Source organism: Patiria miniata, unplaced genomic scaffold, assembly GCF_015706575.1.
Source record: "Patiria miniata isolate m_02_andy unplaced genomic scaffold, ASM1570657v1 HiC_scaffold_3, whole genome shotgun sequence".
Classification (NCBI taxonomy): domain Eukaryota; kingdom Metazoa; phylum Echinodermata; class Asteroidea; order Valvatida; family Asterinidae; genus Patiria; species Patiria miniata.
Window position 1 is genome coordinate 46253716 of NW_024037069.1, and position 24370 is coordinate 46278085.

The following is a 24370-nucleotide window of genomic DNA, read 5'->3' on the forward strand; positions in this document are numbered from 1 at the left end:
TTATATGCCCGCCCTTTGTTATTGCGTTTACATTTCGATGACAATCATCATTGACTGGGAGACACCTCATGATTTATCTGGTGCATAGTTCAATTATTGCCGAATGACCAATGTCAGATACAGGTCTTCAGTAGGGGAAGAAGGGGGTCGTGTTAGCTATGGAGATTTGTGCCGAAGACGCACGTACCCCATTCCAAACCTCAACCTAGATGCTGAACTGCTCATATTCTGCATTATGTAGCTACTCGACCTTATAATTCGCGCAGCGAAGCCCGTGTCGTGTCCCCGTCGTAAAAACAAGACAAAGTAGTTTGTAGGCCTACATAATAATGGGTCAAGTTGTTTTATTAGACGGAAAGGACCCAGATTCCTTGGACAACTTCTCTATTTTTTTTCTTTAAGTTTTTTCTTTTTGAACTTGAAGATTACATCTCCTTTATTGCTCCCAACTACAATGTACTTGTTTTCATACAAAAGATCAAATCTACAGCAGGGTCAGATCCAACTTTAGCTGGCAATTAAACAGTCGAGGGATCATAATTGATTAAACTCAGTGACCACATTCTATGGCAAAACACCTGATCTCATCAAAAGGTAAATATCAAAGCAAAAAATTTTCCCGAGTTTATTTTGGTGTAGACTTTTTCTGTCCACATCGAATAGGCCACAACACCTGCACTAACAGTCATACGTGGTCTATGCATGTGTAAACATAATCCACACACCGGTTTGTGATATCACGAAGATCCAACACCGTTCACCCTGCACTTTGATCAAAGTTAATCATTAATAAACTTCGTAAACATTATAATCCGCGGTAAATGCGTAGTGCAGTGCCATAAGGCGGGTGTTTCTGAACTGCGCTTGGTATACTGCTCTATGCACACAATCCACATAACCGAAACAGTCACTGTGAATGTTTTATTCGCACTGATGCTCCAATGATGATGACCGGCTAGACATCCACATCTGTGAAGCATCAAGGTAAGACACAGAGAGCATAGGCATAAGCGTTATTCTCTTGCTCTCAACTGCTTACAGTTTGGGTCGGTGTATGTACACGTTCTGTATGTCTGCAGATTGGCTGCCTCCTCTCATCATTAGGCTAAAAAAAAATACTTCTGCTTCCGATTACATGGCATCTGAAATAGGGTAGGTAGGGAATTTTTTTTGGGCTATTTTGTGTGTGTATGATCATATGGAGGCGTCTGCGTGTAGTCAAGGCTAAAAGGTATAAAGTGATGGTTTTGGTGGGGTTTTTTTTCATTTCCAATAAAAAAAAATTAGGGTAGAGGCTGTCAGAATAGGGTAGGTGTAAGGAAACCGGAAGCAAAACTATTATTTTTTGGCCTTATCCATATACCGTTTTGTGTTCCATGGTCTGGTGTATTTTATGACGGGCTATTCCTCAAGTGTTGTTCCACCTTCTGCCTTATCACAGTGGTAATCCTTGCTAGCATCCTGCTTCCCCATATTTATTTATTTACTTTTTTGCAAACCGCCACATCCAATGGCATTTGGTTTAAATGTTATTTTGGCAAGTCGAAATTATATCTATGTTTTTTTGTAATGAATAGAGCACTTGTAAAGTATCTTGTTTACCGCTGCATGTTGGATGTATCTTAGTAGGCCTATCCGTACCATGTAAGACAGCAGCCCAACACAATTTCCCGGATGCTCATTTACCTGTGTTCATCTCCACTACAACAGGAACCATGAGCGAACCCACGATGCGTTTTCAACTCAAGAAATTCAAGCAGATATTTCTGCTGTGTGCCGTCATGATTGTCGTGTATGTCATGACTGTGGGAATCGACACTGCAATCGACTGTTACCAGTTCTGTCTTGGGTAAGGCTTTTCGGTCCCAACATGAAGTTGTTCCTTATAACATTCAAAAATATCAAAGGCGGTTTGGAATATGTAGCAGGTTCTTCACTATTGTAAAATTGTATTAGGCATGCAATATGACCCAGCATGCAGTGTAAAACTATTAATTGCTGACCCATATACATTTCATGTCATGTATGTAGTCAAGTCCATCGCATATCGCAAGTCCATCCTGGGCAAACCACAACTAGGCCTAAATGTCCAACTTAAATTCGATGTGATCTACATGTATGAAAAAGGAATGTCTTCAGCACAGCTCATTTGAGTAGCTTGTCACTCGACTTGGGACTCGGAGACTCGATTACTTGTGAGTGACTTGTGCCAACTTGAGAAGATTTGACTCCAACTTTGTATTTTTACATTCAGTTAATAATTTTCCACCCCGGACACAAAGTGAAAATCCCTAAACTTATGCATCCGTACCGTTTTGATGTTTGCTCACAGATTTTCACACCAGTCCAAAAATCTACCATTTTTGCTAGGAAGGATGTCGATGATGATACTGTACTATGGAACAAATATGGCTTTCACTGCTCATTTCCTCATGCACACTTGAACAAACTTTTGAAAATAGTTTGAATGTCTTGACATTCTTTTAAAAAAATGCTTTGTAAATCTGTGCAAGTCCTAGGATAGGGAGCTTGTTCGAAATGCTGAAGTTTCTCGAGAAATATGTTTCTTTCAGTGAGTACATGTATACATGTAAGTGACAGTCAAGAATATTTTCCTGGTTTTGTCTTAATTTCAGCATGACGATGAGAGTGATGAAACACATGTCGTTAACGCATTTTTCTTTCTCCAGAGAGAAATGCTTCAGTTCCCGTCTGACCATACTCGTTTACCGGAAAGATGTCAGTCCAAAGGATATGGATTTTCTCCAAAACTTTCGCCCAAACGTCGGCGTCTACAAGTACGCCGCCGATCACCTGTCGGGACAATTTGACTCAGAGTCTTGCTCCATGGAAGACCACTTTTCTCAGTTCACCACCCTCCCAGCACAGAACAACTGCGCCATCATTGGCAACAGTGGAGTCCTTCTTCACAGTAGCTGTGGGAGGGAAATCAACTCGTACGACTACGTGATTCGGGTCAACCTTCCACCCTTGAGAGGCTACGAAGACGACGTGGGTTTCAAGACCAACCTGACCCTCCTCAACTTTGAGACCCTCGTCTACCTGCACAGCAATCTCACCCAGCGGAAACTCGGGGAGGAGTTCTATGACATGTACGTGAACAGGGTCTTGTTCCTGAACGACTCCGTGCTGTGGTACGGGAAGTCCATGGGTCCTAGAGAGACCAGGAAGCGACTTCAGCAGTCAGTGGAGATACTGAAGACGACCTACCAGTTGCCTATCCAAATTGGCTTCAACTGGAGACCGCTGCATCCAGAGAAGTACGTCACAGACTTGCAACTTACACTAAATGTCATCAATTCTTAAAATGCAAAGGTTTGATACTTAAAGATTAGAACCCTAACCCCCTAGTACTTCCTCAGGTCTACCCTGCTAAATCCAACAGAGTCCAACCGGACTTTCCTGCTCAATCCACTGTGCCTCATTTTCAGTTGTCTGCTGAATCCAACGGAGTCCAACATGGCATTATAATTTGGTTCAGTTGCCTGCTGAATCAAGCATTTTGCATGAGGAATGTACACAAGGGGTTAACTGCTCAATCCAACAGGCTCCATCGGGTATGTGACATAGTTGGATCCTGTTGGATTCAGCAGGGTTAGGGATCACTATATACAATTCTGCAGAAGTAATGCATGCTGCCATTTAATCAGTTTTAGATATCCACATCAAAGGGAATTTCAATAAATACCTTAACCCAAATACTCCGGAGGCATTACTGCTATGAACCTTTCTATCGCTCCAAAATCCATGACAGTTAAGGAAACCAATGTGAGACTCCTAATGGGATCAGTTCTGATGCTAAGTAGTAGTGTCTCAGTCAGTGTTGTTGGTCTCGGTCTCAGACCTCCAGGGCCCAATTTTTCAGCTCTGCTTACAGTTAGCGAAAAAGCCCTGCTTACTATAGCAGAACATTCCGTGCTTACGGTAAGCGTATTTCACGCCTTAGCAAGGAATTTTGGCTTCTGTGCATGCCAACATCCCGTAACTAAGGATTCTGTGCTTACAGCTTTAGCACAAAATTTTTCAGCAAGCGCGGTTGGCAAAAAATGGTGATCGTAAGCGCAGAATTCTGGGGTTAGCAGCGCCATGAAATTGGGCTCAGGTCTCGGCCTTGGACTTCCAGGTCTCGACTACAACATTGGTCCAAGTCCTACCTTCCTCAATGCTACAAAATTCTTCAAAACCTGGTTACGAGTGATTCAACAGGATTATGCCTAAAACCAATGTGGCTCTTGAATCGTATATCTTTGATTAACCCTCCTATGCAAACATGCATTCTGAGCCATGCTGTTACTTGGGTCTTAATTGGTCAAGTGACCATTGGTGTGTTAAAAGCATACCAGGGGAAGTGACCTTTAAACAGCAGGGGGGGGGTAATAAACTAGACCTTCAAGAATTCATTTTGTCCTTTGTGTAGGTTTGTGGGCATGAAGCGCCTTGCTACGTCTGGCTTCATGGCATATTACCTGGCCAAGTCGTTATGTAAGAGCGTCACGCTCTACGGATTTTATCCCTACAACAAGGACGCGAGAGGTTTCCATATGCCCCATCACTACTACGAAGATGTTCCCTACGACTACAACAACCCCATCCATAACCTCTTGTGGGAGTTCAAGAAGTATCGGGAGTACGAGACGGAGGGCCAGCTGCGTATGGTGACCGAGAAGTGCGCTGACGTGGAGGACGATACGAGATGGAAAAACGAGGACCATGAAAAGCCAATCGGGGACTTACTGTGGTTTAAGAACCAGAAGCCATGAATTTCTTTAGGACCAACCAAAAGCACCGGGCCTTAAATATCAACAGAGGAAAAAAAAACCCAAAAAGCACCATCCTAGACAACTCTGAAATAATCCAGGAAAATGGGAAGTGAACGCTTGAATGCAAAAGGAAAAAAGGTGAAGGTGTCTTCTCGCAGTGTAATTTCTTCCGTTCATTTCTGTTCTTTATAGTTTTTAGCTTACACCTTGCATGGTTCATGGCCTTGTGTTTGGGTGATAAAAAAACCCAGAAGTACATGTAATTGGGAAGACTACAACTGGTTACATGTTCATGTACATGGATTCAGTTTTATTACTCATAATTATTGCTGTGTACAATGAATAAAAAAAAGAGTACAATCCATGTGTTTTAGATCAAATTTTGTTATGCAGCAGAGAGATACATGTCTCATGGTCTACAAGCTCTTTCAACGTCATGTTGGCTGGCCAGTCGGTTGTGCAAATACTTTCCACATAAAAAAAAATGCATTAGAGGATGCAAAAGCCAACTTGCAAAAAAACATTACAAAAAATGAAGAAATTGAGATTGCCAATTTGCTTATCTTGGTATAAGCTTAGCATTCCTTGGAGTAATGTCCATGTAGCAAACACAGGTTATTTTCTTAAGGCTTGAATACTGAGGTATTTGGAAGGGTGTAGTAGAGAGGTTAAGATCTTTCAAGAGGGGTATCAATTCCAGTTAATCGTAACCCTGCCAGAGGCAACACAATGCAACAGGTGTATAAATCTGTGGGACCTTGCAGCATTGAGCCATCAACACCGATGCATAAAGTGCCAATTCTGAAACAATGGGAGCTAGTCCCATTAGGCCTTTTCACACTAGAGTCTCTCAACCCGGGTTGAACTCGACCCTGGGTGAACCCAGTGCCACCCCCGGTTAAGTTTTTGAATTACAACCCCGCATCGTTTCACACTTGTGTAGTGCAAACCCAGCTTATTTTGTTCGGTTACTACTGTTTTGAACCCTTACGAGATGTTCAAACGGGGTTGAAAATCTCAACCAAAGTCTGGGGCAGGGAGGAGTTCGACCCAGGGCGAAATCAATCTCAGGGTTGGCGCAGGGTTGGTGATGGGTTGAACATGGGTTGAACATGGGTTGAACATTTTCAAGTGTGAAATGCTCCATGTTCTCAACCCCTACGTCAACCCCTTGTCAACCTCGACATTTGTCTAGTGTGAAAAGGCCTATTGAACAGTGCCACTGTTGTACCCCGTTGGCAACCACAGACATTGAGGCACTTTGGCCTTGAGAAATTTTAACCTGATTGATCTTGTTACACCTGTTAAGCAGGATTCTCACTTTGTCAAATGTTGCATGATGTTGCTGTGAGCAGGGTTTCTAAACAAAGTATCCTGAAGGGTTAAGATCAAGCAAAGAGGTGCCACGTATACACCTGATTTTTGAAAAACAAGACTCCAAAGCATTAAAGCATCTTAAATGCTCAGCGAAAATGTCTCATTAATGTCTCCTTGTTTTCTTCGAGTTGCCTCCTTTCTTTCTCTTAGTTGTCTTAGGCAGTGCCTTCTTGGATATTTTGGTCTTCTTCCCTGATTTTCCCTTTCTTCTATCTCCCTTGTCTGCCTGCTGTGATGCCTGGGTTTCCTGTATCTCCTTGTTGACGGCCTGTGAAACAAAACAATTTGGGACAACCATTAAATGATTATCAAAGTTTTGCAAGGGCTTGAAAAGAAAGCCAACATTTCCAAACACAAAGAATCACGCAATTTTTGTTTTAAAATACAGTAAACTCCGGCTAAACCGACATCGTACAACTCGTCAAATTGCTCAAGTCGGCCGTCTGACGAAAGTTCCGATTGTCCGTAATGCATTTCCATTGAATTTTTTATTTCTAAGTTGGCTTTTATAAGTCGCCATTTCGCTCAAGTCGTCGTGTTACTCACGGTCCCCTTTCCATAAAAAGCATTACAAAATCCTTTGTGTAAGTTGGCATTGAACAAATCGCGCATTGGCATCGACTTCCTGTACTGCAGTTGGCAAAGTGTCGAGTGAAAAGTGGTTTCGCACGGCCCGTGATCGCTGCATGCATCGGTGCTGAAAAAGGGTGTCCTACTGCATACATCGCATATGCATCGTGAGCATATCAATACCAGTACTCCCTCTAGGCTGTACGCATGCGCTCTGTCCACTTTGGGGGTCGTCTTATTGAATGACTACTGCTGCAGTCAATGCGTGCGTGGTATATACCAGACCATGCACACATTTAATTCGTTACTGTGCATGTACATATGTATCGTGGTCTCCACTATCAATACCCCAAACGTGATGATACAATTCAAGGATTAATTTGCTGGATTCAACTCAAGCATTAAGGAGATATTCCAGGGTAAATCGAAGCCAAGTAGTGCAATGAATCATGTGTGCAAAAGACCATTATGTTAGTCAGCAAAATGACGACTTACAGCAGATAACGGCATTCGCATAAGTCATCACAAATTCTCGGGTCCCGAGAGAGCCGGTTTAGCCGGAGTTTACTGTACTTGCTGATATTGCCTCAAAGTTTGTGGGGTCCTTTTAATACTCAAAAATATAGAATTCTGCTTTTAATCCATTTCTAACACAGTTGTGATTATCCCATCTCCAAAGTTGTTATTGCACACCACTTGTACAGATAGACACAATAAACCTATTGCTGCAACCTGTGTGTTGCTGAACCACGGCCAAACTCTCAAAACCCTTTGTAAAAATGTCTTAAATATTACAGAACAGTGTTGAGCAGAATAAACAAGTACTTTGTTTTTCCTAGCAGGAGGGACCTACATAAATATTTACTAATTTTCATGGTTTCTAAATATTTTGCGGGCATCCTCGTCCTTGAGAGGTCTCCGCGTTGATTAACTTTGGAAAATTGTAGAGTCTTGACAAAGTGCCAACTGACAGTCCTATACTCACCCTAGTCACGTCCATTTTCGGCTTCTTTCTGTTCATACTATCCAGAATGGCCAACTCTCGGCTGTGTTCTTTCTTAATATCACCGCACAGGGGATCAAACTGTGAATACAAACACACTCTGCATGAAAAAACTCTGCAGGCAGAAAATTCTGAAGCACAGAGAATCGGAGCCAACCAGTCAATGGAAACAATGACAACATGACTCCGTACACAGTAGCTGATCTAAAAGGGGGGTTTGGGGGGTTGAACACCTTTCAGCCGCTGACTAATTAATGTTATGATACTAGTACAATGGGGCAAGCAATTTATGGAATGCTAAAGTTCCTAAACCTATTCTCGAATTGCTTTAGAATGCAGGAGATAGCAAGGTAGATTTCAAGCCGGACCCCCATAGCCGGCGTGCCTTCAGCACGCCTTCACTCAAACTCCCCCCTTTCATATCAACTCCCACTTCCTGAAAGCTACAATCCCGACCAAAACTCGCTGGGCCCCACCCCTGGCCCCCGGCCAATGTTGTCTCTCATTGCACGGTGTGTGCTCAAGCGCGAGATGACAACATTGAGCAGGGGATCGGGGACCAGGGGAGCGGGGACCAGGGACGGTATGCTCATTGTGTGGATGTTTCCCAACCATTTTAGCCGGAATTGTCTGAATGTATGTACCCTGGATTGGATGTGGAGAGGGAGGGAGTGGACCGGGGAGCGGGGGACCGGGGGAGGGTATGCTCATTGTGTGGACGTGCCCCAACCATTTTGGCCGGGATTGTCTGAATGTATGTACCCCGCATTAGATGTGGAGAGGGAGGGTGTGGACCAGGGAGCGGGGGACCAGGGGAAGGTATGTTCATTGTGTGGACGTGCCCCAACCATTTTGGCCGGAATTGTCTGAATGTATGTACCCTGCATTAGATGTGGAGAGGGAGGGTGTTGACCAGGGAGCAGGGGACCGGAGGAGGGTGTGCATATTGTGACGTGTCCCAACCATTTTGGCCAGGATTGTAGTTCCATAACAAGAACAAAATACTGGAAGGGTCAGCTGTCAAGCTACGGCGCTAAAATAACCAGAGAGACAAAGCAAGAATGGACAGAGATGAAGTTAGTTGCCATAACATCCAGGGCAAGGACTGTGGGAGAACAGGAGCAGCATCTTCTGAAAAGGAGCATGGCAACCGCTCCTTGAATACGGATGAAGATGAGGATGGTGACCATGGCAAAAAGAGAAATCTCTAAAATCCAGGAAGAAATTGTGATTTTCACTTACCTTTCTTCTTTTGCCCATTTGCTTTGTGATTGGTTCCTTGGGCTGTGAAAAGAAATGAAAAGTTCAAACAACTAGAAAAAAAAAACCCAGTGGATCAGCTTTTTTTATGAAGAGCCTCAAAACTCAAAGGGAATTTACGTAAAGATTGTTTACATCAGGCAACACAACTCTTTATGTGGCCTTTACGGCAAAACTTTCACTTTTTTTATCCTTAAGTGTATCAATTCAAAGATTATTCAGTGACAAAATACATTGTTTTCCCGAAGTAACTTTTTTAACAGATTTTTAAGGGTCATCACTTTCATAACGTATTTTTTAAATGCTTAGTTTTTCAAATGTTAAACCAATATTTTCATGTCCTCATCGGATGTATTTTTTAACCCTATGTTCCCATTTTTTTATAGTGTCTTTTAATGAATTTTTGCCTCATAAATCTATATTTTCAGCGGATTTTCTCGTCAAATCAGTACGTACGTTTCCGGGTAATTGCTAATGTCCATATGTGCCTTTAAGTAACTAATATACCAGAAGGAATGAACGAATGTGTCAATCCCAGGCAACTTACCAGTTTACGTTCAAACTTTCCGATGGACGCTGTGGATTGTTTAGCGGCATGGATGGCCATGTTGACTTCTGGTTTATTAGACAGTGCCTTTGGTTTGACGCCGTGACCAGGGACTGAAAAACAGCAAGATTGAGAAGCACATTCAACCCATATCATATTAAAGGGAGAATACAACATTTGCAAACATCAAAAAATAAAACTACCAAATCATTTTGAAATACCTTGCTGGACTGTTAGTGAATGACAGTGTAAAGCATCCTGTAAAATCATGGCACCTGGTATACTGTCATTTTCAAGAAAAGTGGTATTTTTGTATCAATTTCCAATGCTGGTCGGCCGACCAGCATTGGAAAAAACTGGCTTTTTTCAAATACTGGCCCCAATTGACCATCGCACTTGTTTGCAATCGATTACACACCTATGAACGGGTACAAGCCAGCTAGACTAGTTCCCTGACCTTACAATTCCCCAATATATGTAAACTGCTCTGTTTCTTCTTAAATGGAGTCAGGGAACCAGACTACAGGAAAATGATTGTTTTTCTTGGTTTTTATAGCATTTTCGAAACCAAAACCTCAAAAAGTCAGTGTAACTATATTTGCTATACATTTCCAACCCCCCAATTCCATCCATTTCTGAAAATTACAGCGAAAGCAAATGATGTATATTCCCTTTAATGTTAGCTGAAAAAAAAACCCAAGGTTTTGGATTCCAAACTATAACTCCTGCAGCCAATTTCAAGAAACACTGTCAGCTCTCCAAAATCAATAGAAAATTTACCAAAGCTTGATTTGAATCTGTCACTTGTCACAATATTTGTGACATTATCAATATCGCAAACCCTCGAAATGGTTGTCAAGGATCACACAGAAAGTAATAGGGCTTCATTTTCATCAATTAAACCATTGCTATGACATCACACTATTGTTAAAAGTGAGGATTCTGAACTACGAATCTGTTACACTGGTCAAAAAGTGTGGATTCGGAACGACGATTCGTTAGTAAAGTGTGGATTGGAATTACGAATCCACACTTTGTCTGACAATTGTTCTCCATAATGAGCATTAATAGGACCGTCTGCATGAAAACTTCCCTTCCGAAAGTTACCAACGCATCTTCACTGTCGGATTCTCCGCCGTCACTGCAAAAACTACTTTGAGTCTAAAAGACATCGTCTGAACTATCCATGTTGACGTAAGGAGCCTATACATAAAATGACTTGCTTGCACGTGTGCGGCGATACACATGCTAAACACGCCACAATGCTTGATTACGTATAAGAGCCTCAAAGAACTCCCTTGTAAATTACCCTAATGGCCACGACTCGACACGAGCTACGCAAGTCTTTTCATCTCCACTCACTGAACTGTTAATGACAATACTCCTTTCGACGCAATGGTTAAAGTCCAAGAATACACTCGCAAGTGTAGATTCTTCATTTACGAATTCACGAAGCGCAAATTACGAATCCACACTTTCTGGTGTATTCTCCTTTTAACAAAAACCACAAAAACAAAATGGTGCACTTTTAATAAGCTAAATCCGTTTCCAAAGTTTCAAAGCTACTAAGTCTTGTTTTAACTATTCACAGTGTACTGCCCTCGTTGAGTTGAGGAGCCTACTTACTTTTGAGTCTCTGTGCTCTGGCAACATTCCGCAGTCGTTGGAACTCATTCTTAGCAACCCTCTCCCGTTTCTCCTTCCTCTTCTTAGCAAACTGGTCCTCATAAGGATCTGTAAGTCCACGCAAAAATGTCAGTACTACCCATTTCTTTAACTCCATTTTATGTCATTCCATTCACAATTATGTTTCTGAGAAGGAATTTGGAAAAGGATAATTGTTCGTATGGACCCACTACACTCCCATTTCAACCAACCATCAATCAGGGAGTCAGGTTGGCGTAGCGGTACTTTACTCGCCTTCCACCGCTGTGATCCGGGTTCGAATCCAGCCTAGGCCAGTATGTGGATTGGGTTTTCAGTCCCTACCTGATTCCGTGGGTTTTCCCTAGAATATTCTTCTGGGCTTTTCCTCCCACCTCTAAAACTGTAATTTCTTCTCATTGTCTCCTCTCTACAGGTTTCGTCAGGCTTTCGGGCTACAGTGCCTAGGGCACTTTTGAGGAATCCTTGGTTTCATTACCAGATATAAATAAATTAATCAATGCATAAGTCACCAACTTTGAGTCTTTCCACAACTCCCATTTCACATTTCGCTAGGGGAACCGACCTGGTTCCCTTCCCCATAACACCCTGACGTTCAATCTGTACGTGCCAGTCACCGAGCATATCGATAGCAGGAACACGGTTATTGACACAGGACGTGAAGTCCTGGCCAAGTTGGATCCGGCATGGGACCCAGCAGATCACTAGGCGGGGAACCAACCGAGAACCAACATCGTCAAGTTGGATCATCTGAGAACTCAGCAAAGTCACGGGAGTGTGAAAGACATGGGTGAGCGCCCTTCAGATCTTTGAGTAATTTATGCAGTGATGTATAAGTTTATATACATATGGTAAAAAAAAAGGTAAAGATCCCATAGCCATTACTGGCCGTAGGGGCAGTGGGATGTTAGAGGTCCACTGTGTCTTGGGCGGGGCATATGAGTGGCGGTGCCCAGTCCTCTCCTCTCGCCGTCTTACCTTCCCTGAACGAATCAGGTACCCATTTTACTGTTGGGTCGTCAGAGAGAGAATTGTCCAGTTTTTGGTTCGAATGGGATTCGAACCGCCAACCTTCCACTCCGTAGCTCCACGCTCTAACCGCTCGGCTACGAGGCCCCTCTATATACATATGAACAGTTGTTGAATTAGAAATTCTTTGATGATTTGCAAGTCATATTGTCTCTGTGACTCTGTGACTCACATTACCTGCATTGTCTGGAATCTCCATCATCCAATCTCTACTCTCGTCATTCTTGCTGCCGTAACCCCAGCGAGGTACCCATTTCTGCCAAGATAGAGAAAAGGAAAAGTAACAACAATGTACAAAATTCAGAGCCCAGTATATGCCAAAAGGTCATTCCATAAATGTAGGGTCATGAGCAGATTGAAGTATATTCATCCGATAAAACCGATTAAGTTTATATGCATTTTAATGCGAGACAGATGCCGCACACGAAAGTTGCAGTTTAGACTGTAAAGCTGCAATGCCCTTCCGACAACTTCCGGAATTTGAATTTTGGGGTTGGGTTTCTTTCACAGGTATCCGGGTACCCGTGCTTTACTTCAATAGGGTACCCGGTTCCCGTACTACCCGTAAATGCACACACAAGTTTACATTACATACCAAGTGTGGACATTCCCTTGTTTTCGTGTAGTTAAGAAAAAGCTCTGAAAAAACTCATCTTACTCTCACTATGAAAACACTTTCAACCCATTTTTTCCCCTATGATTCCCTTTAGTGTTTCTCTTCATTTCGCCACAGATAAACCTAACCCCAAAATGCTTTAAACCTGTTATCCAGAAATGGGGAACACTGTGTGGACTTGCCCAAGTCCACACAACGTCGCTGCTACCTGGTTTATGTGGACCTCTTTTGTTCGGAAGTCCACACAGTGAATGTAATGCCTACCCACCACAACACACAACCCCACGAACTGTTCCTGCAAAGAGTCCAGCAAGCACTAACCTTCTGTTCCTCATCCCAGACTTTGCGGCTCTTTTTCCTCTTCTGAATCCCCTTCACTTTTGAATACTGTTCCCATCTTGTCATGGGCTTATCTTTTGGTACCTGATAAGAGAACATATCAAATCTTAAACTATACTACAATGAGACAATGTTAAGAAATTCAATTTATTTTATTTATAGTTGAACAAAGAAATTGAGTGGAGCGAGGTTTGAACCTGCGACCTCCGGATTGTTGTTCCGGCTCTCTACCAACCATGGCCAAGTTCGGGCAAGCATAGCTGCCAACATTTCAAAATCCCAATTAGTAATCAACCCGCGCGGTCATTTTCAACTGCTCGTTTTATCAAAAGCTTTACCAACATCGAGTACAGGTACATGGTTTTCATGTACACATACATGTGCATACCCTTCTTCTTGTGAATAATAATGTAATGTAGGCCAAAAGATAATTTAAAATTTTTTTTTTTTTTTTTTTTTTTTTTTTTTTTTAATTAATTTTTTTTAATGTCTGTATTTGTTTGTTGGAGTCAAATAAATAATAACAATAATAAAATATGCGCATATTTTTTTGGAGATGCATGCTATCGATGTGGAGTTTCGAGTTCGTATCAATGTTTTTACACACATTGATTTAGGGCCACCGTCATGACCGTATGCAATAGAAATATCCCGCCAACATACCTTGCAAACGCATGCTGATTTATCTTTTCTGGACGTTGTGACAAACTCAAACTGTAATACCAATTATTCCAACCATACTCTTATTAAATTCCATGATTAAATTGTCGCACTGATGGGTCTCAACCCGGCAAAAAGCGACCAAATGTGCTCACGATCGTCACTGAAAAGTACTCACATACAGTACACACAACCACACATCCACGAGATGCACACAAATGACACACCATTGAAAAATAGTTTTAGTCTGGTCCTCAAGTACTCCACTGCGCACACTGCATTGATGTCTATCAGGTGCTTGACTGCATTCTTATTAGACTTGTCACCAGTCCATCCATTATCGCGACATTTCGCCAGAAGTTTTCGGTCAAAAACGATACTTTACAAGTATTTTTTTTTTCATTAGGTAGAAAATGGGAAATTCGTAATGTTTTAGTGGCAAATCGTATTTTCGTAATTTAACAAACAATTCGTAATAATTACGAAAAATTAGTAACAGTTGGCAGCTATGGGCAAGGACCATTAGTCGACTAGTGGTTGATTTGTGACGTACCTTACGCCTGCGCACTGATAGCAACGTGCAAACGTCTCTAGTCAAACGCTGGTCAAAATGTCATCGCAAAACTTCTGGATCCTGGCTCTCTGCTAGCGTTATGGATGCGCGCGGCTATTGGTTACCAGCGAAGCAACCAACCCCAGTAGGCTGGTGCCAAATAGTCGACTAGCGTAGTCAACCACCGTTGACTAGACAGAGTTCGGGCAAACGTTAGTTAACCATTGGTCAACTATAGGCCTAAGCTACCGGTATCTAGCTCTTAGTTGGCGCTTGTCCCCCATTTTGTCAATGTCTTTGTTCAAGGGGCACTGGTCAGAAGCCATCAACCCGTATATTCCATGTAGCCAGGGATCCGGCCCAAAGTCACGATGCCAGCAACATTAGCAATGCTGCAAACCAGGCAATAGCAAACGGAAATCACTCAAAAAGGAAACAGCTTGTTTGAAACTTAAAGAGGTTGTGGAATGCTCGAAGACATTTCCGTCACTTTTCGGGTATATGTAGCCTAAGGTGTGATGAAATAAAAACGACTATTGTTTCTGTCATAAAATGAGTACAAAAGGTACTTTTGAGAGCTGTTTTTCAAGTCCTGTCATGCCTGTTTCGACCCGAACGTGCAATTTGTGTAAAAGTCGTCGTTGCGGGCCGCAAACAAAACACAGTAAATCGTGACGTAATAAACAGGACTCCCGATGCAGAGTAGCATAAACGAATCCTGTTTATTACGTCATGATTTACTGTGTTTTGTTTGCTGCCCGCAACGACGACTTTTACACAAATTGCACGTTCGGGTCGAAACAGGACCTGAAAAATAGCTCTCAAAAGTACCCCTTTGTACTCATTTCATGACAGAAACAATAGTGGTTTTTATTTCATCACACCTTAGGCTACATATACCCCAAAAATGACGGAAATGTTTTCGAGCATTCCACAACCTCTTTAAGCAATTTATTTACATTTTACTTTAGCATGAAATACCTGCATTAATTTACCTAAAACAAGCCCATAAAATCCATGGCAATCGAACAAAATGTATCTGACGTTTTGTTCAGTTGAATTTGCTTCTGAACAATTACAGCAGTAATTGAGAATATGCAGACCATTTTGAGGTTTGTTGCTGAGGCGTAAAGGCAACTTACATGCTTTTCTCTAGGCAAAATTGTTGTTGGTTCCGGCATCTGGAGAAAAGGAATTTAAAATTGTTGTTAAATACATGGAAGTTTCTTTGACTTTTTACTCTAAAGTGTATCCAATTTGAAAAAGAAATTTTATGATAATACACATTTTTGAGAACAATTCAACTTGCAAAACGACTGCGCATTACACACCTTACGTATGAAATAAAGTCAGTATGTGGCCAGGTTCTGTTCGCCTGCCATGCATGGCGCCACAATATTGACAGATACCGCATACATGTATGTACAGCCTGTCTAAAAAAAAATGGTACAATCAAAAACGATATTTTTTTTTTCAATATTAAATCTCAACATAAGTAAGTCGTTTTGAGCATCACATTAAAGGAAAAAGACCAGGCTTTCCAATACTTTTTGTTTCATCTCATTTGCTTTTGTCAATCCAGAGATAACTCCAGTTTACTGCGGAACACAAAAATCGAGCTTGTTTCTTTTGCCAAGTTGCAATCTTTTGTGAGCTTCAAGACAGCATGGCACAGTACTCGAAACAACTCTGCCCATGCATAAAAGTGGCACAAAATCGATTTTGGTTTATCGCACTAAATTGATTATATCTCTGAATTGACAAAAGCAAATAAGATCAAACAAACACTATTGGAAAGCCCAGTCTTTGTTCTTTAATATTATGCCAAGTAAGAATGACTTATTTTGAAATTTCATATTTAACCAATTTTTTTTCTGATTGTACCATTTTTTTTCTAGAAAGGCTGTATATCCGTACATGTAACGTGCTGCATGCAATATGGCACTTACGTGCGGGGATGGTTTGTGCATCCTTGACCCCAATGTGCGTGTTTGTCAACTCCAATTACCAGTTTGAATGACTTGTACAAATGTATGTATTGCTGTGTATAAAGCCGATAACATTTCCAAAAAAGCATACTTCTATGTACTATAATTGTACATTATTCAACTTAAATATTATTTATTTGTATCTATTACGAATTTGTGTATTTATTACGAATTGACAGCATAGAAAAAAATATCTACTACTGCTAAAAAAAATATCCCCAAAACACAACTTACAGAACTAGTCACCAGATTTGGACGAAGCAGTCTGATTGGTTAGGAATGAAGATATTTTTTGAGAATTTTGTTGGCTAGTAAGTGAGTAAAGGTTGCCTTATACCCATATCTGTGGTGCTGTTTTGCATGCTTTTTAGTACTTGGTGTCTAAGTCTGAATACACAATGAACCTGAATTTATTCAATGGGCATACATGGAGTGCTGTGGCCTCGTGGTTTAGGGCACTGATTTGTGGTCTGCGGGTAAAGCTGCAGGTTGTGGGTTCGAGTCCTGGCGGGGTCATGGTGCGTGTGCACTTGGGCAAGGCACTTTGTCACTCATTGCTTCTCTCCACTCAGGAGTAAATGGGTACCTGTGAGGGCAGAGATGGTTATTGTGATTGAATTAGCTACCTTGCGCCTAACAGGCTGCATCGAGCTGTATACTCCCCAGGGAGCTGAGATGGTATTTGGAATGTTTCATGTGCCCCATGAGCAGGGGTAATAATGATGTAGCGCCTTGAGCACCAGTCCTGGTGGATACGTGCGCTTTATAAATAGCCAATATTATTATTATTATTATTACATGTAAATTGATATTTATTACCTTTGCTATGATTACATCATCTGATCTCTCCACGGGAAGCTGATAAAAGACGGGAAAATATTTAGTTAAGAATCCAACCTCCAATCAGATCAATACATTTAACGTCTTCAGTGTGAACTTCTTGACCTGCAGTGTGCTTAAGCTTGTCCTTGGCTAGACCCATACATGTCTCAAATACCGGACTTTCTCCGTATTGAGAGCCACACAGTGGTATACATGTGCTAAATTTCCTGAAAGGTTGTGAATTTTGAAATCTAGACTGTTTTTCCACTCGATATTCAGTATGAAAGCTACATGTACTTGCTAAAAAGCAGGACAAATTCCCGAATTCCAGACTTGGGTTTTCAGTAAGTGAAATTCTGGATGCACATTACTCATCGTTCAATGCCGCATTTGAAAACCCATAGCGTTACGGTAACCCAAAAAGTGATAGTGCTAAAAGGCACTGGTCGGGTTTTAGAGATACGCACAAACAAACACACAGGACCCAGCCTCGAAAATTCAGCACTCACAAACTGGCCAATGGCTACTCACCTTCCATATCTCATTGAACAGGAGTTGTGTGTTATCTCTTGTTAACGACGTCAGAAAGGATTCTCTGTTTTGCCTGAAATTAATCGACAAAATTTGTTTAATTAATTTATTAATTTAACCATGAGCAGGAATGTGGATGTCACACAACTCCACCATTGCTCAACTCTACTTGTACCGACTTGACCGTTGAGAGAATGTGCCAACGATATCCATATCACCATGGTCGCTGTGTGCAGGCGGTCAGCGACACACTTCGCATCAGGTGAATTGTGCCTCGTTCACTGGGTCAAAAATCGATGTTGGTGAGTAAAAACTCTGGCATCTCAAACACTGTAGCTCTGAAACCATTGTTATTAGCTTGGGACAATTCAGCTGTAATGCTCATTACATCGGATGTTTGCCATTCCAATGTCCTGACATCGGATATTTGCCATTTCCGATGTCATGAGTATTAGAGCTGGGGTTTCCCTAGCCCCATTCTGTGGCCACATTACTGGCCTCCCCCTTTAAAGGAGGCCACAACATTTTGTTTTGTCGTTGTCAATGTCATCGTCATTTTACCCCCAAATTTCCCTCGAAAATTCCAAACCCTGCCCTTTGTCTACATTATGTTCTTAATGTCGCCAACTAGTTTGGTTGGTCAAATAATTTAAAAGTGGAGTTTGTTTCCTATAGGAACCGGGCCCGTAGATACACGATCGCCATAATAAACCGCATGGACCATGAGTATGATGTAGTGGAAGTGGGGCTATCGCGCTCCACGCCATGCACTAACCCGACTGCATCTGGCGGTACAGAGCTTGCGGTAGTATGCCCTACTGTAAGGCCAGATGCAGTCGGGCTACAGAGCTTCCGACTGTACGGCCAGATGCAGTCGGGCTAGTCATGCACTAGACCCGTGAACGTGGCGTTGTATACAACGCCACGCGCCTCCCTCGGGTAGATACTAGCGAAATCTTTTGATCCGCTACATATAACCACGTATAATTTTGCCCATACGTAAATCACTTACTTGTTAGGCTTCCTGTGAATTCACGCGAGTGTTGGATCTGTCATTGCCAAGATATGTTATGTAAAGTACGGCACAACTTTGTCACAACGAACGTTTTCAAAATGATCAGAAAATTAAAGACAGGCATGACACTCTGGTACTCCGAGTTCAGCATGCGCAAAACAGTAAGAGTCGTACCAGTGGGTACCCGACTAACCGTCTTACATGGCAGGATGACCGTAACACCATGTAAAATTCTGCTAAATCCACTTTGAAGGTCTGCCAAATCACCCAGTATAACTGCTGGTCCTTGAATCAGTGTGCAATGATTTGTTTCAAGGATCGTTCAATAAATGAAGGTTTTTCAAACCAAATGTGCCATATTTCTCTAATGTTTTCATTTTCCTTCATCTTCATAATTCTGCCGAAAAAAAAATCTGCTGGATTTTCTGTACAACTCATCTTTGTATGCAAATATTCTGTCAAATGTAGCCGAAATTCGGCTAGAACGGTAACGCTGTTACGCCCCAACCATCGCATCGGTCCCAACTATAGTTGGGACTGTTCCAACTATAGTGCGGCAGTTGGGTCGGCCCAACTATAGTTAGGACTGGAGTTGCGCCGGACGCTCGATACAGGGTGTTAATGTGATCCAAGGCGCTGGCACCATGTATTCGTCGTGCATGCATCAGTGTTGTAGGTCTCGAGACCGGTCTCGAGACCGGTCTCGGTCTCGGTCTCGAGACCACTTTTTGCTGGTCTCGGGAGCTGTGGTCTCGGTCTTGGACTCGGTCCCCTTTGGTCTCGATATTTTGGCTGGTCTCGAGTCGAGAACAGCCAAAAAGTGAGGGGGGCGGACTCCGCCCCCGGCCCTTTTAGGGTTAAGTAAAGAATCAGTTTAGGGCAAATGTGACTGCAGTGTGATGCTAATGGACATGTATGTCTCTCTTCACTTTCTAGTGAGTGAGGCATAGTCCAATAACCATTGCTCCTCTTCTTATTTCTCGTTTTTATTGTGGGATGATATGTTGAAACAAGCACTTTATAGCCATCCTCATTGATTCCAAATACAACTGAGATTTAAATCTTATGAATCAAGACTGAAACATTATTTTTACCGTCAGATTTTGTATTTTGAATATGGGGAACAATTCAACTCTTTTTTTCCCTAGAAATATTGGTGATTTTTTTCTATTTTCCTTTTCAATTTTTCCTTTATTCGTGGAGGCGGGAAAATGTTTTTTTTTCATTATATTTATTAATGGATATTCATCAATTCGTAGACCGTTAAATTGGTATTAGTGGTGGACAGCTGAATTTTGTGATCTCTTTATTAAAATAGACACGACTTGGGAATAGAGTATGCAAATTACGTGAAATGTTCACAGTTACTACTAAATAACATGTTCTTTATCCCAATTATATTTTTCTACAAAATGGAGCGTGCCATTTTTTTTTTTATCATACGTTCACTTTCTTTTTGACTCGCCATGTATTCATCTTTTCATCTGTGATAAACACAAATTGAGCTACTGCCATGGTAACACAAAAATACAGTCTAATTGCCTGCCTCGTCTCCTTCCTAAATGTCAATTGCATTTGCATGAGTCGAGAAGAATTGTGTTCCATTAATCGCTATATGCTGTTTACGGCCATCACAATAAACTATTAATATATTGGCAATATGTCGTACTTGTTAATCACTAAAATATTCAAGTAAATTGCCCAGCAAAGTAGCCAATGCAGGCGATACGATGGCACGGTACAAAACACAGAGGCGTGCGCACTGAGCCATGAATCCTAAAACTACATCTCGCCCACCACATTCAGTTTGTGACAGCGCCATTCTATTGTGTCGGCCATATTCTCAAATAGGCTAATGACGATGATGACGGCGGGCAGATTAACAGAAGATAGATCAGGCAAATATGGTTCATCAATCTTCTATAGTATATTCAACGTTATTGACATTAAACAAAAATAAAGTGGCATTACATTTCAGCCTTAGCCAGGCCTTCTTCAGAGGTAAAGGACAGAGGAACAAGAAACAAACATATAGGGGCCACCCGAACATGCAGGGTTGGAAGGAGAATCACAAAGAGGGATGGGGGGGGGCAGACCAATCCATATCTGGCTACCATCTCTGAATTTTTTGTACAAATCTATATTCCATGACTGAAATGTTAAAAAATAAATAAATATTTTCTTGCTCCAAATTTTTTTCGAATCAGGTTTACAAGGAGGTCCAATGTAGAATTAAAGTTGCATTTAAATATCCGTTAGTGGTCATTGCTGAAACCAAGGGGTGGCTGTGGAGTTTAGGGTCCGAGTTCCTATAACAGATGAAACATCCACCTTTAACTTTTTACTTTTGTCAAGTTTTAACATGTTCAAAGTTTGCAAAAACTAGTACAAATTGTCGTACTCCTAAGTTAGAGTTTCTTCATCAGATTTACACAAACAATATTTAAAAAAGATAGTGGATATTTTGCCGGAGGTAATGACGGCAAACTAACGTTTACTAAAGGTTTGCCGGCGGCAATCCATATCAACAGAGGGCGCTGTACTCTTTAAGATAGGGCTGAATTATAAGATGTATTAAATTCCCACCAAAAGTTGTGTAGCACGTTTGGTGAAGTGGTTGGTACAACTATAGAATGTAGGGCCACTTTACTCTACATCCGCGCCTCCGTACGGCTGCGTGGAGGCATGGAGCCGCAGTCGACCTACATGTACCTCCGAAAATCGATCGTGGAGTCGTGGAGCCGCAGTTGATATCTCCGAGAATTGCGCCCTCTATCGGTGCGCGTCTCTGCGACTCTGCGCCTCCGCCATTCCAGTGCCCCGCCTCTCCGCGACTAGACTCTGCGACTCCCCGACTCCGCGCCTCCGCCACTCCAGACAGTGCCCCGTCGCCCTCCTCCCTTCCTAATTTGCGAGCCCATTTAAAATGGATACGGATGCTTCGTTCTCAAAAAAATTCCGCCGAGAATTGCGCCCTCTATCGGCGCGAGTCTCTGCGACTCAGCGACTCTGCGCCTCCGCCACTCCAGTGTCCCGCGTCTCTGCAACTCTGCGACTCCATGCCTCCGCCACTCCGATCCGTACCGTGCCCCCAACACATTTACAAGCATGCCCTCCCTTCCGATCCTTCATGAGAAGCTTAGAAGACAAGTGCATTCGCTGTACTTAGCACTTTTTGCAGGTTTGCATATCTATTACTCCTATATCCATCCACGCCTCCAAGCAAAATAAAAAACCTTGCTCCGGCGTGGCCCTGCATTCTATAGTTGCTCCAAGTGGTTAAGCAAAGGCTAGTTCGAATTCGACCGCACCACATTTTTAAAGTTTTTTTTTCTCATCCCCAAATAAATAAGAATATTCTTCTTTTATTATTTTAACATGTTTAAACATTTTTTTGCAGAGTATTACATTTGGAAAAATTCTGCTAACCGGACACCACTTTTTTCAATTAATTTTTTTTCGCATGTCCACTCTTTCCTGGATTCCTCTTAGTTGAAATCACAAGGTAAGGTGAAAATTTGGATGTTTGGCGGCAGGTAAGTGGTGTCCGGTTGGCAGAATTTTTCCGAGTGGACATGCGAAAAAAAATTGGTAAAAATGTGTTTTTGGAGCACATTTTGCATGCACATGTACATGTAGTGCAGATCTGAGTTGAAGCAGCCGGTCAAAACTGATTGAAGTGTCTGGAACAGCAGTACATTATACGCATGACATCGATAACCATGACGTCGCATGAGACGTCGCATGAGCCGGCCAATGATAGTGCAATACGTCATTATGAATATTTATTTTCTCATGAATATTTAGTTTATTTCAATGGATACTTCAAATACGTCCAAAGATTGATCATTGCAACAGCGATCGTGCGCGGCCTAGCTGTTAAGAGACTCGTGTATCAAGCAAGCGTCCGAGGTTCGAATCTCGATGAAGTGAGCGACTGATTGATAAATAGAAATTAAGGAAAGGAGGGGGTGAGAGTAGAGGAGGGAAAGTGGAGGGAATAACCATAAAAGAGGTAACTTTTGGCGCTAGAAAATTAATTGAAAAAAGTGGTGTCCGGTTAGCAGAATTTTTCCGGTAAGTGGTGTCCGGTTGGCAGAATTTTTCCCTAAAATTGTCACCGGAAAATGTTTAAGTACAAAAAACAGTAACTGCGCATGTTCAGTGCATATCCGGCAAACTAACGTTTACTAAAGGTTTGCCGTCTCCGGCAAAATTAGCCCCATAAATGTGGCCTATTTACTGGACTGCCTCCGTAAACATAGGCCACACGTCCACATGTACAAAAATCGTGTCGACTTTGCCAAATTTTGATTTTCACATTTAGGCTTAGTTTGTCAGTGTTTGTAGGATTTTTTTGCTTTAGAAGCATACTCACCCACTTTATAGGCTAGTCAGAAAGTGCTGCCTTTTTCAGATGTATATTTTTCGTGAAATTTCCAGATTCATTTTTACACGTTTGCGTATCAAAATTTCAACATGAAATTTCACAAAAATTAGTCATCTGAACACATGCTGAAAAAGGCAGCACTTTCTGACTAGCCTATAAAGTGGGTGAGTATGCTTCTAGTTCTAAAGCAAAAAAATCCTACAAACTAAGCCTAAATGTGAAAATCAAAATTTGGCAAAGTCGACACGATTTTTGTACATGTGGACGTGTGGCCTATGTTTACGGAGGCAGTCCAGTAAACTGGCCACATTTATGGGCCTACAGCAAAATATACACTGCCTTAGTTTAAAAAACGGGTCATTGGCATGGTCTAGCGGTATGCATCATGCATGCACGTGTGCACGTGCATTATAAGTTACGTACTTACTTAAATTCCTTTAAACTTAACGGGTTCGGATCGACAGCCAGAAGATTCCCCAGATCAAGATCAACATCTAGAGCTTTATCAACTTCGGTTGTCTTGAATCTTTTCTCTTGAAGTTCAGCTTGTTTTAAGACATTTTCAACCACATGCTGTTGCGACTGGCTCGCCATCTTGATTATGGGCGCGATCAGTGGATCCGAGCGATCAGACGATGGCGCTGTGCTAAAACGAGATCTGTCGCGCTCTAGCTCTGCAAGCATTAGTCGATTGCGCGCGCAGGGCAGAAAACGCGCCATCAGCTGATCGCGCAGCGCAAAGTGTATTCATCTCGCGATTGGTCGATCGCGCAGTGATTATGGTTGTATGGCAATGTATATTTTTTTCGAAATCTAGCGTTCGCGCAGCATGCTATGCAGGCACATTTTGGGACCGGTATTTTGGGCCATGGGCGATTCGATTCCGGGCGATTGGTCGATCGTTCAGGCCAGAGAAGGATTTTGCAAGAGTAAAACAAAGATTGATTTATTCAGCCAGTTGTCAAAACAATCACAGGATTTTGTAATGATGGACTCGCATAAAATGACTAAATTAAAAAAACAACAACAATATAATTAAAACAATTAGCTTAAACACATAAATTAGTACAATAAAAAATATTACATTAGGCCAACTATTATGAATTAGAATTTTTCCATTGTTAACCTCCACGGCCGATGGTATAAACCTAGCTATTTCTAAAACGGTCGTTTTTGCACTGATCGATCTCATCCTTCTTCCCGAAGGCATCAGGTGGCAGAACT

The 24370-nt window shown here is 41.9% G+C and overlaps 2 protein-coding genes across 2 annotated transcripts; one reads left to right on the forward strand and one right to left on the reverse strand.

Moving 5' to 3' along the window:
* The first annotated feature begins 838 nt into the window (after nt 1-838).
* LOC119737762 (CMP-N-acetylneuraminate-poly-alpha-2,8-sialyltransferase-like) lies at nt 839-5256 on the forward strand. Its single transcript, XM_038212337.1, has 4 exons — nt 839-984; nt 1711-1849; nt 2691-3281; nt 4439-5256. The coding sequence occupies exons 2-4, from the start codon at nt 1716-1718 to the stop codon at nt 4779-4781; spliced, it is 1068 nt and encodes a 355-aa protein (XP_038068265.1). The 5' UTR covers nt 839-984; nt 1711-1715; the 3' UTR covers nt 4782-5256.
* Nucleotides 5071-23829, reverse strand: LOC119737761 (ribosome biogenesis regulatory protein homolog). Its single transcript, XM_038212336.1, has 11 exons — nt 23574-23829; nt 17742-17814; nt 17208-17246; nt 15543-15581; nt 13170-13271; nt 12410-12488; nt 11165-11272; nt 9539-9651; nt 8974-9015; nt 7714-7812; nt 5071-6426 (listed from the first exon to the last, which is right to left on the reverse strand). Exons 1-11 carry the CDS (start codon nt 23738-23740, stop codon nt 6262-6264), a joined length of 1026 nt encoding a protein of 341 aa, XP_038068264.1. The 5' UTR covers nt 23741-23829; the 3' UTR covers nt 5071-6261.
* Nucleotides 23830-24370: the final 541 nt, after the last annotated feature.

What these genes read in the sequence shown, in the direction of transcription:
- LOC119737762 (XM_038212337.1), top strand. Translation starts at nt 1,716, where the DNA reads ATGAGCGAACCCACGATGCGTTTTCAACTCAAGAAATTCAAGCAGATA. An exon ending in TGTTACCAGTTCTGTCTTGG is followed by an intron (nt 1,850 to 2,690) that starts GTAAGGCTTTTC and finishes TTCTTTCTCCAG; the next exon opens with AGAGAAATGCTTCAGTTCCC. An exon ending in AGACCGCTGCATCCAGAGAA is followed by an intron (nt 3,282 to 4,438) that starts GTACGTCACAGA and finishes TCCTTTGTGTAG; the next exon opens with GTTTGTGGGCATGAAGCGCC.
- LOC119737761 (XM_038212336.1), bottom strand. Translation starts at nt 23,740, where the DNA reads ATGGCGAGCCAGTCGCAACAGCATGTGGTTGAAAATGTCTTAAAACAA. An exon ending in TCTGGGATGAGGAACAGAAG is followed by an intron (nt 12,489 to 13,169) that starts GTTAGTGCTTGC and finishes CTATCTTGGCAG; the next exon opens with AAATGGGTACCTCGCTGGGG. An exon ending in CGAAAATGGACGTGACTAGG is followed by an intron (nt 6,427 to 7,713) that starts GTGAGTATAGGA and finishes TTTGTTTCACAG; the next exon opens with GCCGTCAACAAGGAGATACA.